Source organism: Trichosurus vulpecula, chromosome 2, assembly GCF_011100635.1.
Source record: "Trichosurus vulpecula isolate mTriVul1 chromosome 2, mTriVul1.pri, whole genome shotgun sequence".
Lineage (NCBI taxonomy): Eukaryota > Metazoa > Chordata > Mammalia > Diprotodontia > Phalangeridae > Trichosurus > Trichosurus vulpecula.
In genome coordinates, this window is record NC_050574.1 from 116,815,437 (window position 1) to 116,828,763 (window position 13,327).

The 13,327-nt window shown below is 43.6% G+C and overlaps 1 protein-coding gene across 1 annotated transcript in view; it reads left to right on the forward strand.

The window, feature by feature from the left end:
• TENM4 (teneurin transmembrane protein 4) overlaps positions 1-13,327 on the forward strand; it is a 514,686-nt gene that overhangs the window by 370,055 nt on the left and 131,304 nt on the right. The window contains 2 exon segments of the mRNA XM_036743921.1: positions 4,657-4,677; positions 9,616-9,620. Coding sequence (XP_036599816.1) covers positions 4,657-4,677; positions 9,616-9,620 — 26 coding nt within the window.

The window sequence follows — 13,327 nt, forward strand, 5'->3', positions numbered from 1 at the left end:
ACCTGCAGGGTTGTTGTGAAGATAAAATGAGATAATATTGGTAAGGCACTTAGCACAGTTCCTGGTACACAGTTGGCACAGTATAAATGCTTATTCCCTTCCCCTCTCCATTCCCTCCTTCACTGGGAAGACAGCATCTGTTATCACCGGCTTTTGAGGTCCTTGAGGTAAATAATATCGTAGGTGTCCCAAAAGGAAAGCCTTGCAGATGGTGTGGGTGTTACAGCTAACATGCGTGTACCACCAGAATCCAGGGCACTCGAGGTACCTTGGCCTCCCCCACCGCCATCACCACCATGACCCTTATTCCTGGCCCGGGTGCCAGGGAGAGATAGCTCAGAGACCCAGAGTCTCCATTGTTAAATAAATCCATTACATATTCCCCCTGGATGTAGCTTTTCTGTAATTAAGCCTCTTTTCCCTCCTTAATCCTCCTTTCATGGTTTCTGTTAAGAAAGAATCCCATGACCATGAACTTTCATCTTGAAAGTCTCTCTGAGGGATGGGCTAAAAGGCACGGGGTAGAGGCGGGGAGGAAGGAACCTGTAATGTCGTAAAAGTAGCCCCAGATGTGAATGCCAATTCTACAACTTATCACATCAAAGATATAGATTGTGACAGGGAAGGCAGCTAGGTGGAGCGATGGATAGAGCGCTGGGCCTGCAATCGGGAAGACCTGCGTTCAAATCTAGCCTCAGATAACGAGCTATGTTATCCTGAGTAAGTCGCTTCTGTCTGCCTCAGTTTCCTCACCTGTAAAATAGGGATGATAAAAGCACCTGTCTCCCAGGGTTGTTGTGAGGATCAAATGGGATATTTGTAAAGTTCTTTGCAAATCTTAAAGTGTTCTATAAAATGGACCAACAAGGAAACAGGCCCAAAGAGGGGAAGAGACTCACTCCAGGAAACACAAAAGAGACAGAATCCGTATTTCAGCCTTGGTCCTCTGATTCCAAACCCAGCATCCTTCTCATTGCAGCATGCTGCTTCTGGTTATTGTCTCTCTGACCAAGGGAAAGTCACTTAATTAATTATTCAGGCAATCAATAAGCATTTATTAAGGACTATCTCAGTTTTTAAATCCATGAAATGGAGAGGTTAACCTAGATGGTCTCTGGCCCTGCCCTTCCCAGCTCTAAATCTTATAATACTATGACTTAGGGTCCATCAGAACTTGGGCTCAGTTCCCAGCTCCATCACTTAGTAACTGTGTAACTTCAAGAATGACCCTTCCCTTCTCTGGGCTGCTTTTCCTTCTCTAGTAAAGTGAGGGAATTAAATTTAGAAAGCTGCTAGGACCCCTTCCATTCCCTAAATGGAAAGTGGTTTTAACACTCTTCGGGGATGACAGTGCATTAAATATATACCTCTCTTCCCTGTCCTCCTGAAAAGTATAGAGGGAGACAAATGAGGACTTTCAGAAAGCTTTCCCCACCAAAATCTCCTTCCAACAGTCTCCACCGGCAGAGCCCACATGTCAGCTCTGCTGCAGTTGATGTCTTTGCTTACAGCTGTTCCCTAGGACCAGAATGTCTTCCCTCTGCCTCTTTTCCTGCTGAATTCCTACCCATCCTTTAAGCCCCAAATAAATTCTGCCTCTTCCAAGAAGCGTTCCGCATTTTTACTGGTTGGTAATGACCTTTCCCTTTAGACCTCACTTGTCCTTATAGCTCGATAATCTCGATGTAATTTCAAGGGTCATAATTGTCTTAGTGTCTTAAACCCTCTACGAGATTGTAAGCTCCTTGAGGAAGCCCATCTCATCTAAAACATCATTCCTCCCTCAGTCCTGGGCACAGAGCTATACCCACCATAGCTACCAATTAAGTATTTGTTGAATTGAGTTGAATTTGAATGGTGCCCACACACTGCCCAGTCTATTTGGGATATTTAGGCAGAAGGAGGAGTGGAGGATATGAGATTCAGAAAAGGAAGCATGAGGTCATGGACAGAGTACTGGTTGTTACAATCCTGCCTCAGATTCATATGAGCTGTGTGACCGTGGGCAAGTCACCTGGATCTACCTCACTTTTTCCATCTCTGAAATGGGAAGGTTGGACTCAGGGACCTCTCGGGTCTCTGCCAGCTCTGAATCTAAGATCTTATGACACCGTAAGTGCTTAGAAGAGAAGACCCCACCCATAACAGTAAGAACAGCTTACATTCCTGCAGCACTTTTCAGTGTGAAAGTACTTTCTAGTGCGTTATTTCATTTGATCCTTCAAAGGGTGGGTTAGCACAATGAATGTGATATTTGGAGCCAGAAAACATGAGTTTTCATCTTTTCCATTATTCTCCTTCACTGCACCATGTGCTCCAGCCAAACTTGATGACCAGCTGTTCCGTGAATGCAAAACACCATCTCCCACTTCCCTGCATTCCCACAGGCCATCTCCCATGCCTGTAAGGCACTTCCTCTTCATCTCCTCTTGGGATCCTTCTCTTGTCAGATTCCTCCTCCTCCTAGCTAAAAACAAGCCTCCCTCCTCAAAAAAGCCCAAGAGCCCTTGGTCTGATATCTCTTCTGCCACCATCACTCCTTGTTGTTGTTCAGTCATTTTGGTCATATCTGACTCTGTGACCCCATTTGGGGTTTTCTTGGCAGAGATACTGGAGTGCTCTGCCATTTCCTTCTCCAGCTCATTTTACAGATGAGGAAGCTGAGGCAAACAGGGTGAAGTGACTTGCCCAGGGTCACACTGCTAGTAAGTGTCTGAGGCTGGATTTGAACTCAAAAAAATGAGTCTTCCTAACTCCAGGGCCACTTAGCTGCCCCTTATCACTCCTTACCTTGTGCTAATAATTTTCTGTGAATATTTTCTGTCCCCCTTGCAACAAAACATAACCTCCTTCAAGGCAGGGAACGTTTGGTTTTGCCTTTGCACAACCAATGCCTAGCGCAGAGTAGCTGCTTAATAAATGTTTGTGAAATTGAATTAAACTGAATTGGTAGAAAAACATTTGCATGATCTCCCTTTGTGGCCTTGGACTAGGTCCTTAATTTCCCAAGCTACCACTTTCCCAGTCTGGTAAAACAGGGATGATCCTCCCCCCACCACCCCTCTCTCCAAGGGCTATCATGGAGATTAAGTGAGATAATAGACATAAAAGTCAGGACTAAATGTGACTGCTTTTATGAAAGCCTATGAAAAGGCGATCTCTCTATAGGTGGGTGGTCTTGTCACTGCGTGAGACTATAGGAAAGGAACCATGATTAGGAGAAAGTATCAGTTAACGAAATTATGGCAGCATCGCCTGTATTTTGTAAGGCTGAATGATCGTTGAAAACTATTTTCAAGGTTATATCAGTGCATATCTATATCGATATGCCAAAAAAGTTAGCCAGCAGGAGAAGACCTTTCTCAGGGACATAGCAGAAGACTGTCTGCCGTGGCATAGAGTGATTGTAGTGCATCAGGGGAGGGAGCATCCCAACCTCTGGAAGCACAGACCCTTGAAATATACACATATGGTAATGCAGACACATCAATCACACATGCACTTCCAGCAAACATTCGCTGAGATCCTATTATGTGCAGAGAGCCATGCAGTTCACCATAGGGAATACGGAGATAAATAAGACACATACCCACCCTTGTAGGGCCTTGCACATCCGCCCCCTCTTCTCCCATTCCACCGCCCTAATTCAGGCCCTCATTCCCATTCACTTGGATAATTGCAGGAGCATCCTAACAGGTGTCACTGCCTCCTCTCAACTTTCCTGAAATTCAAACTTCAGATCACCATCCGAAAAATCACTCCTGCTCAAAAATATTCACTGGCTCCCAGTTGTCTACCAAGTAAATGTTTTAAACTCCTCTTCCTATAGAATTCAAGGCTCTCTACAAACTAGCGCCCCCCAGCCTCTCCAGCTTCATCTTCTTTTATTCCTGTATTCCAGCCAAATTGAAAAATTTTTTTTATAGTTTGTTGGGGGCAGAAGGAGTGAGATTGGTGTCGGTAGTAGAGATAAGACATATATACAGATGGCTATAATACAAAGTAGAAATGCAAAATAATAATGATGTAAAAGAGCACAGAATAGAATGTGATGAGTATATAGAAGACACCCAAAGTGACAAGAGCAATTAGAGATAAAGAAAATTACTCCATGTGGGCTGGGGAAGGGGAAAGGGAATCAAGGGGGCTTCCTGGAGGAGACTGGTACCTGAACTGGGCCTTGAAAGATGGGAAGAATTTCAATGAGAGGAAGGAGGGCATTTTATACATGTGTCTATATATCAACATAGAGATATATAGAAATATATGTATCTATACAGCTAACTCTCTGCATATGGATGTATAGACACATATATATTTCTAAGTAATTATTCAAGAGAAACTTTCCAATTCCCATCTTACCCTTGTTAAAGGGCCAGGATGTGTCAGCCGCCTGAGCTATCGCTCCTCTCATCGAGCGGCTCCAGAGCGGGTAAAATCCTCCATCCTCTGCAATGTGTAGCAGCTTGTAAGGGAGCCCACTGACAAGTCGTATTCAGTCTGAAATATATCAGTGTCCCAGCTGCTAAATCTTTATTTATTATCGCACTGCACAGTGCCATTGCTGTCAAGTTTTCAGTCTGCTAATAATGCTTCTATCCCAGCTTCTAACACTTCATTCTTTCTTCTATTTCCTGCATTCCTGTCTTCTGTCAGAAATAAAGATTTCAGACATAGGTAAGCCAACCAGGGGAACATTTCCCTTCTCTCCCTGCCTTGCTGCATGTTGTCGTACGGTGAGCCACAGGTGCCATTTCCAGATGACTCAATAGCCAGTGTTAAGCCTGTAGATTAAATCTGATGGAGGGTAATCAGTCACTGGGAGTGAGTGGAAGCCATGAATCAGGAGATGGGATGGGCCCCAACTCCACTCAGTCTGTTTTGGAAAGAAGTGGGTAATTGGCTGCAGACATGACAAATTGAGGGGACAAAGGTGTGTGGGGGGATGGGAATTTTTTTTAAATCCTGAATATTTTTGCATAAAGATGTTAATGCAGTGGGTTTCATTGTCCTCCAAATAAGGGGCAGGCCACGCTAAAGTAAGGTCATCTTGATAATAGAACCGAGCTATTTTAATGACTTCCAGGGGAAGAAATTGAGACAGCAGTTGTGGCCAGAATCCAAAGGCCAGCAGGCATTGGGACATTGGCACCTTTGTGGGTAACCCATGTGCCTGGGAGACAGCTGTTCTGTAGCCTGATTGTTTGCCAGTAAGGGCAGAGGCAAAAGGGTATAGTTTGATAGTCCAATCAGTGAGACTCCTAAAGGAGGTGGTTCCCAAGGTGGACCTTTGTTATAGGCAGAGAATTTTTGTCATCCAGCTGCAGATTTTGACCCAATCAGCTACACTTGGAGTAATGTCAACCCACCACCACCATCACCTGCCAGATCTCTCCTGCCTTCTGCCAAGTATTTATTCATTTCAATTTCCCAGTCTCCCCATCCTCACACAAATATGGATGGCTTAAAACATAAAGTATCCATAAAGTTCATTGTCATTTTTCAAGTATGGATTAGGCAAAGACCATTGGCCTGGAAGTCAAGAGGCCCAGATTCTAATCTCAGCTCCATTATTGACTAGATCTGACCCCTTATACAAATCCCTTCTCTTTTATGGGCTTCAGTTTCCTGACCTCAAAAATGTAGAGCTTGGATGACATCTTTTCCAGCTTTATTAATATTCTGTAGTCAGTATTCTGTAGTCTAACATTCTCTGTGGTGAGGTCCCTCTCAGCTCTGACGTCCCCGGTTCCAAGGTCCATTCCAGCTCTGACATTCTGTGTTCAGAATACTAACATTCTGCATTCTGTGGTCCCTTCTAACTCTGATGTTCTGTGTTCCAAGCCCCTTTCCAGCTCTAACATTTGGGGATTCATACATGATATGAATTTAATACTGGACTGGGGACCCTTCTCTACTAACTTGGTATTCTGATGGACTATATCCTCAGGATACAAGAATCATTCCCATTGTCTTTCCAAGTGGCAGGTTCCATTCACTTGGAAGTGGAGAGTAGGTCTCCTTCCTTCCTAATAACTTTCCATCAGTCACTGGGAAGTTATTGCTCTCTAACTTCTATGTGAAAGAGATAAACGGAAACCACTTGTATTGGGGACAGTCAAGCTCCTTCACCAACATTACTGGGTATCCCAGAAGAATTCACATAGCTTCCAAAGTCACCAACATTATGACCAGGGGAACAGCTGCAAAATCTGGCTACCGTGAGGAAGGTGAGCCTCTGGAGACCCAGAAACACCTTTCATCTATTCTTTTATATACCTGGGAAGCAAACATTTATTAAGCACCTACTGTAGGAGACAGCCTTCACTACAGAGCTCTACCTAGGACTCATGGAGATGATCCTGCATTCTCAAAGGCTGGGCCTATGGACTTCAAGGTCTGACAGCTCACCCCTGGTATCATTATATGATATGTCAGTCCTCTGAGGACTAACCTAGTGGAAAGAGGCTCACCACCAGATGGGCCAAAGATGATGAATTTTTCTACCACAGTGAATATTAAATATCATTAAAATTGTAGTAGGCCTAGTAGCTGCATTCAGAGATCTCTGAAGTATGGACGTATGAAGTAGGGGAACCACTGTATGTAGTCAGAAAGAGCCCTGGCCTGGGAGTCAGAAGTTCTAGTACCTAGTTCTGTCTCTCCCTCTGTGACTTGGGACAAGTCACATGATTTATTTATGGGCCCAATCTCTATGGTCCTTTCTACTCTAAATATGAATCTGTGTGTGATGTGCTCTTTGAGTTATAAGGATATATAGGGACAACCCCAATCAGTGACTAGAAATGAAAAAGATCTGGGGATTCATAGTGGACTGTGAGTTTAAGGTTCTCTGGTAATATGGATATCTCCCACTACACCCCCCCCCAAAAAAAAAGACTATGATTTTAGATTGAATTCAGAGAGAGAGGATAGTCCTCTCTGGTCAGTCTGCTCTGGTCAGACTGCATCTACAGTACTGTATTCATTTCTAGGTGTCACATTTTTAGGAAAAACATTGACACAGTGAGGCACGTTAAAAGGATGGTGGTTGTGGTAGTGAGGGGGGTTAGAAACCACATCCTACAAGGACCAGTTGAAGGAACTAGAGATGTTTAGCCAGGAGAAGGGAAGACTCAGTGGGAGGACAGCATTTTTGTCTGCACATGTCAGAAAGGACAAGAGACATTAAGCTTCTTCTGTTTGACCCCAAAAGGCAGAACTGGGAAGAGAAGGGGAGAAAATTGAAGGATACGAATATGAAAAAATACACAGTCCTTGCAGTTATGGGACTTAAACTCTACTAACAGGGAAATATCATGGGCACATAGATATAATACGGGGAAGAAGGAGGAGGTCTAATGGCTGTGGTCCTTCCGGGCTTTGTTGTATTGCCCTACATATTTGTGTTTGAGAGCAGGGTGGGCGAAACAGAGGTAAAGCCTTTGATTTCTTCCAGGAGAGCTTGTTTTTGCTTTCCCATTTGAATCTCCTATCACAGAATCTCTTAGTTGAGAGGGACCTCTAAGGCCACCCAACCAAACCCAAACCTACACACAGAAATCCCCTCTATGTATTCCAAACAAGTAGTCATCTAGCCTTTGCTGGAAGATTTCTCATGATGGAGAATTCACTACCTCCCGAGTCAGCTCACTCCACTTTGAGAGAGCTCTAATTTTAGAAAGGTTTTTTTTCCTTAAATAAAGCATGATTCCACCCATTGATCCTGGTTTTGCCTTCTGGATCCAGGGAGAAAAAACTTAAGCCTTCTTCCTCATGGAAGCCCTTTAGACATTTAAAGACATATTTCGTGCCTCCCCCACCCACCATCTTCTCCAACACCCCATCTTCTTCAGCCAAACCTTCTGTGGCCAGATCTGTGTCCTTCAGCAGCACCTTCTGAGCTTTTCATTGTTCCTTTGGCCCTGTCTAAACCATGAGGGACACCATGGATTTGGAGAACAAAAATCTGAGTTCCAGCCCTGGCTCTGCCATACGAGTTGTGTGACCTCAGGCAACTCACTTAATCTTTCTGAGCCTCAGTTTCCTCATCTGCTAAATGAAGGAATTGGACTAGAGGTCATGTCCACTTTCAAAATATGACCCTGATGTTCCAAATCCTTTTCACGCTTAATTGCTATGTTGTTACACATCCCCTGGTCCTGTACTTGTGCTGTTAATTTTTTTTAAAACCCCTGTGTGGGACTCTTACATTTATCCCTATTAAATTTTATCTTATTATACTCAGCCCATAATTTTAGACTGTCAAATTTTTTGGATCCTCACTCTGTCATCTGACATATTAGTTATCCCTTCCAGCTTTGTCTTACCTATAAATTTGATAAGTAAATTGGATCTGTGCTTTCATTCAAGGAATTGATAAAAATGTTATAAATGGTGCAGGGCAAAGGATAGATCCCTGGGGCATTCCACTAGAAACTTCATTTTTGACCCATTCATTAAACCATTTCCAAAATCTCCAAATTGTGCTGTCATCCAGCCCACATCTCTCCATCGTGTCTATTAGAAAAGCAGAAAAAAAATTATCCGTGCTTTTGCTGAAATCTAGGACCACTAAGGCACTTCCTTGTGTTGTGAGGATCTAACATTTTATCTGGTATTATCTCAAAGCATTTCAGAGAAGCCACAAGTATTTTCTGGTTTGGGGTGGGGGGGAGGGAACTAGAAGGAAATTAAAAGGAAAGAAATAGAAACTGGCCCTTAGTTGACATTTGGACATAAAGAAAGAGACCCCAGTATTTCTGTTCAGTGTTTTGGGCCCAGCAGTCACATTCATAGTATGACTGGAGTCTCTTTGCTTATCTAAGCATCATGTTTCCCCATCAGTTGGACTGCATGGTTTCTAAGATCTCAATGAGCACTAATATCCTGTGTTCTAAGGTCCCTCCTAGCTTTTTCATTCTATACTCTAAGGCACCCCCCAGTTTTAACTTCTCATATTCCAAGATCCCATCCATCTCTAACATTTTATGGTCCAAAGACCCTTACAGCTTTAACATTCTGTGTCCAAATATCCTACGTTCCAAGTTCCCATCCAATGCTAACATTCTGTACTCTAACATTCCATGATTTGTTGAAGTTAAATGTTGCCTTTTCTAGCTTCCTCTTTTAAAACACATGCAGAACTGAGAGTCAGGAAGTCTGCCTCAGTTTGTTCATCTATAAAATTTGAGGCTTAAAGCAGATGACTTCCTTTGCAGTTTTTAATATGCTCCACCTGTAAAACTATCATTCTTAAAGTGTCACACCAAACCATTCCTACAGCACCTGGTCCCAGGTTCCCTTCTCTGACTCACTTGGGAAAATATGAAAGTTGCCCTTGGTGACAGCACCCTCAGAGATTAAAGACATCTGCCTCAGGCTTTAGAAATGTGGGTAGAGGACAGACATCATATTTCTCATCCTGTAAGTTTTCTCTATAGATGAGTCACCAGCCTTGTCAAAATCCCTGACTTCAGCTATTTGGAGAGCCCACCTAGAGTGAAGAAAGCCTGCCTTCTTATTTAGCTGTCACAAAGGGACCAACCTCTGTCCCATGTTTATGGTGTGCCCAAAGCCTACCACTTGACCAGAGTGTCCCTTTTGGAGACAGAGTCATAGTTGCCTCGGAGCTGGAAGGGAACTCATCTTGTCTAACTCATGCCTAAGTTTTCCCTAGAACCACTCCTACAAGTAGGTACTCCACCTCTGGCTTCTAATGATAAGGAACTCTCACTTTCCTGTGAGGCAGTCCACTTCACTTTCAGACTTTTTAAAGAAGTTTTCCTTATAATAAACTGAAATCTGGCTCTCTATAACTTCTACCCGCTGTTCCTACTTCAGCCTTCTGGGGCCAAGCAAAGTAAGTCTCATGCCCTTCCTCCATGACAGACCTTCAAAAGGCAAGTATCCTCTTCTCTAAGCAAAACATCCAGTCCCTTCCCCATCCTGGAAGCCCCCTTGGATGTCAGTGTCATCCAAAAGTGGTACCCAGAACTGAGCCTCCTACTTCAGATGTGGCCTAAGAAATAAGACCAGCCCAAACACTGTGGTTCTGGAAGGGTAAGACCACATGAGCTATCATGCTGACTCTCTGTTGACTTGTAAGAAAGTAAAGCAGGGGCAGAAACATGACCCACCCATCTTCAAATATTACATTCATAACAAACTGATGGGTTGGCTTAGTACATGAGACCAGGGGAAGGAAAGCCCATAGTATGTCATAGAGTCACTGACCATCAGAGCTGGAAGGATCATTAAGTGAGATCATAAAAGCACTGGATTTGAGAGGTGTGATGAATCTCAGCAGCCATTGAATCCAACCCCTACATGAAAGGAAACCCCACTAGAAGCTATGATCCATTGTCTATCCTCTGCTTGACGACCTCTGATCTCTTATTCTCCAAGACATCCGATTCTGCTTCTTGCATGACTGTTAGACAGTTTTTCATGGCATTATGCCTAAGTTTGTCTCTTTTACTAGAACATCTAATTAACCCCACCTCCTCTTAAGGAGGAGGAAAATGGGATCCAGAGAAGCCAAACAACTTGCCTGAGATAACCCAGTGGATTAGCATCAGAGCCAGATTTTCTCATCCTAAGTCTGGCACATGCTGCCCTTCCCAGGACCAAAGGCTAGGCCTCACTAATTCACATATTCTCTGGGAGCCAAACTCTCCCTTGCCTGTCTTCCCTGGGTATTGGTGATCTGAAAAACCCCCAGTGTGAATGACACTGCTTAAGGGCCTCCAGAGTAAACAGTCAGCTGAAAAGGCATGGGGCTGATCAGAGTAGACAGGCACTTCCCCACCTCAAGCTTGAGGGCCTCTTTCCCCTAAGGTGTCTGTCACTCACTTATGATGAGTGACAAGCGGGTACATAAAATCATGGCCCACCTGTCTCCTGTCATCAGCAAGGCTTTTGTGGGCAGACCTGGGATGCCTGGAAGGTCCCTGGATGTGATGTAACCACAATACATGTCAGTTGGAGAGAGGAAATCTGCCTGGACTTTAGTAAGATAAGTCATGGGGCTGTTCTGGACTATAGAGGGAAAAAATCTTCTGCCAACTGGGGCATTAATAACTTAGGATAACAGCTCCACAATTCTCTAGCTTCCTAAGCTCGCTCTAAGGCCTTCCTCACAACAGTTCTACAATGCAGGTAGTATAAAGATGATTATTACCATTTTATACATAAGGAAACTGAGGCCTGGGACAAGAAAGAGAGCTGTGATTTGCCCGGGATCACAGAGCTAGTAGCAACAACAAGAATAGCTAGCAGTCACATAGCACTTTAAGCTGTCAGAGTGCTTCATATGCATTGTCTCATTCGATCTTCATAATAACCCAAAAAGGTAGGTTGTCCTATTATTTCCATCTTACAGATGAGAAAACCAAGGCTCAGATTGGTTAAGTGAGTCTAAGGGTCACCAAGCCAGTAATATCTGGGTCCAGATTCGAACTTGGGTCACCTCCTCCTATACCACCTGGCTTCTGAATTCACATCTACGGTTTTTTCTAGTACACCACATTGGCATATAATGCTATTGGGGTACTTTAAGAAGTTCTGGCCAGCCAGACTGTGGGATTATAAACAAATACATTTGATCTCCCTGGACTAAACTAGACCCCACCCCAACCCAATCCCCAATAACCCTTGTCCACTAGAACAGAAGTGTCAGGCATGCTCCCAAAACTCCCCAAGTCCACCCTGAACTAGATTAAAATATAATTGGAAAATACTGAACAAAATAAAGAAAAATATCATTGAGCATGGATAATGTTAATAAGTGGTTTCCTAAGTAAATATGCATCCTGCATGGATCCTTATGTACCATGTCATGGTCCCCATTTCCATTTGAATCTGACACCACTGCCCTAGAACAGAGCTTTGGGACTAGAAACGATGTATGGCTTATTAGAACCTTGAGAAGCCAATTTTCTATTAAAGTTCAGAGGGAGGATGTTAGAGAAAGCGAGAATCCCATCCTAGAGCTCCAGCACAGTAGGGCCCAGTACATCCTACATGGATATTCCCTTCACTAGTCAATGATCAGCAAGCTTATTCCAGTGTGACTGGAATAAGAAGCAGATAGTAGGAACAGTTAGCCCTCCACCAATCAGTCGTGGTGCAGTGGGAACCCCCTGAATCAAGAATCTTGGCAGTAGGCCGCTCATATTGAGACCTGCTGCTGAATGTAGGAGTCAGTGGCCTTGGGTTCAAATTTCAGATCTGCTACTTGCCATGTCTCTGATGTGGAGGAAGTCACTTCAGTTTTGTAGGGCCTCCTTCTCATCTGTAAAATGAGGAAGTTGTACATGATGACGGCTGGGTCCCTTCCCAAGTCTCTGATCCTGAGAACAACCAGTTTTGGCAGGCAGAGTGGTGTCATACTGGAAGGAAAAAGGGCTTTAGAGGAAGAGGACTTGGGTTTGATTCTGAGCTCTGTAGTCTAAGCTGTGTGACCTCAAATGGCTTCTCCCTTCTGGACCTCACTTTTCTCTTTAATAAACCAAGAAGGTTAGATGAGCTGGGCTCTAACGTTGCTTCTAGTTCTAAATCTTGTAATCCTATGAGCTTTATGAATTTACAGGCACCCAAACTGACTTCCTTGAGGCTGTCAGATTAATATTATCATGTCCTAGACTTGGAATCTGAGACTGTAAATCATCGTGAAGAGATAGATTTTATATTATATGTCATATACAATATACGTCGTACCTTCAGGTATAATAACAGAGAACTGGCACCTGCCGTCTCCAAAGACAGTGACTTGAATAAATATATCTAAAGAATGCAGAACATTCATTCCCTTGTCTTTTTGACTCCTTTCTCCCATTCTTGTCTATTGCCTCTCAGCTCTCCATTTCTGATCTCAAGTCTCCAAAGCATACTACCTTTTACAGAAAGCAGAATACTCGTTTGGGTTGACTCTGCTGTGGCAATGATAAATTCTTCCCCTTCTCCCCTCTCTCACTGACTGTGGCTGTGGAGTTCTTGGACTCGTGACAAAATATAGTCTTTAATAACATCAGAAAAAGGTCCGGGACAGACAGAAAAGTGTCACAGAGAGGCGCCAGCCTGGTATCAGGAGACTTGGTTTGAGTTGTGATTCAAATACCAATTACGTGAGCCTAAACCAGTAACATCTCTGGTCTGCATCTTCCTCTTCTTCTAAAATGAAGGAGCGGGACCCTCCCATCTCTTAAGTTTCCTTCCAGCTATGACATTCTTTGGTTCTGGGATATAATCAACCAAGGATAAATGGCAAGAGTCTTAAGTGAGAATCTTAGAGAGCTGCGGTTCCCCAAGTGTGAAGGTCTCCCAA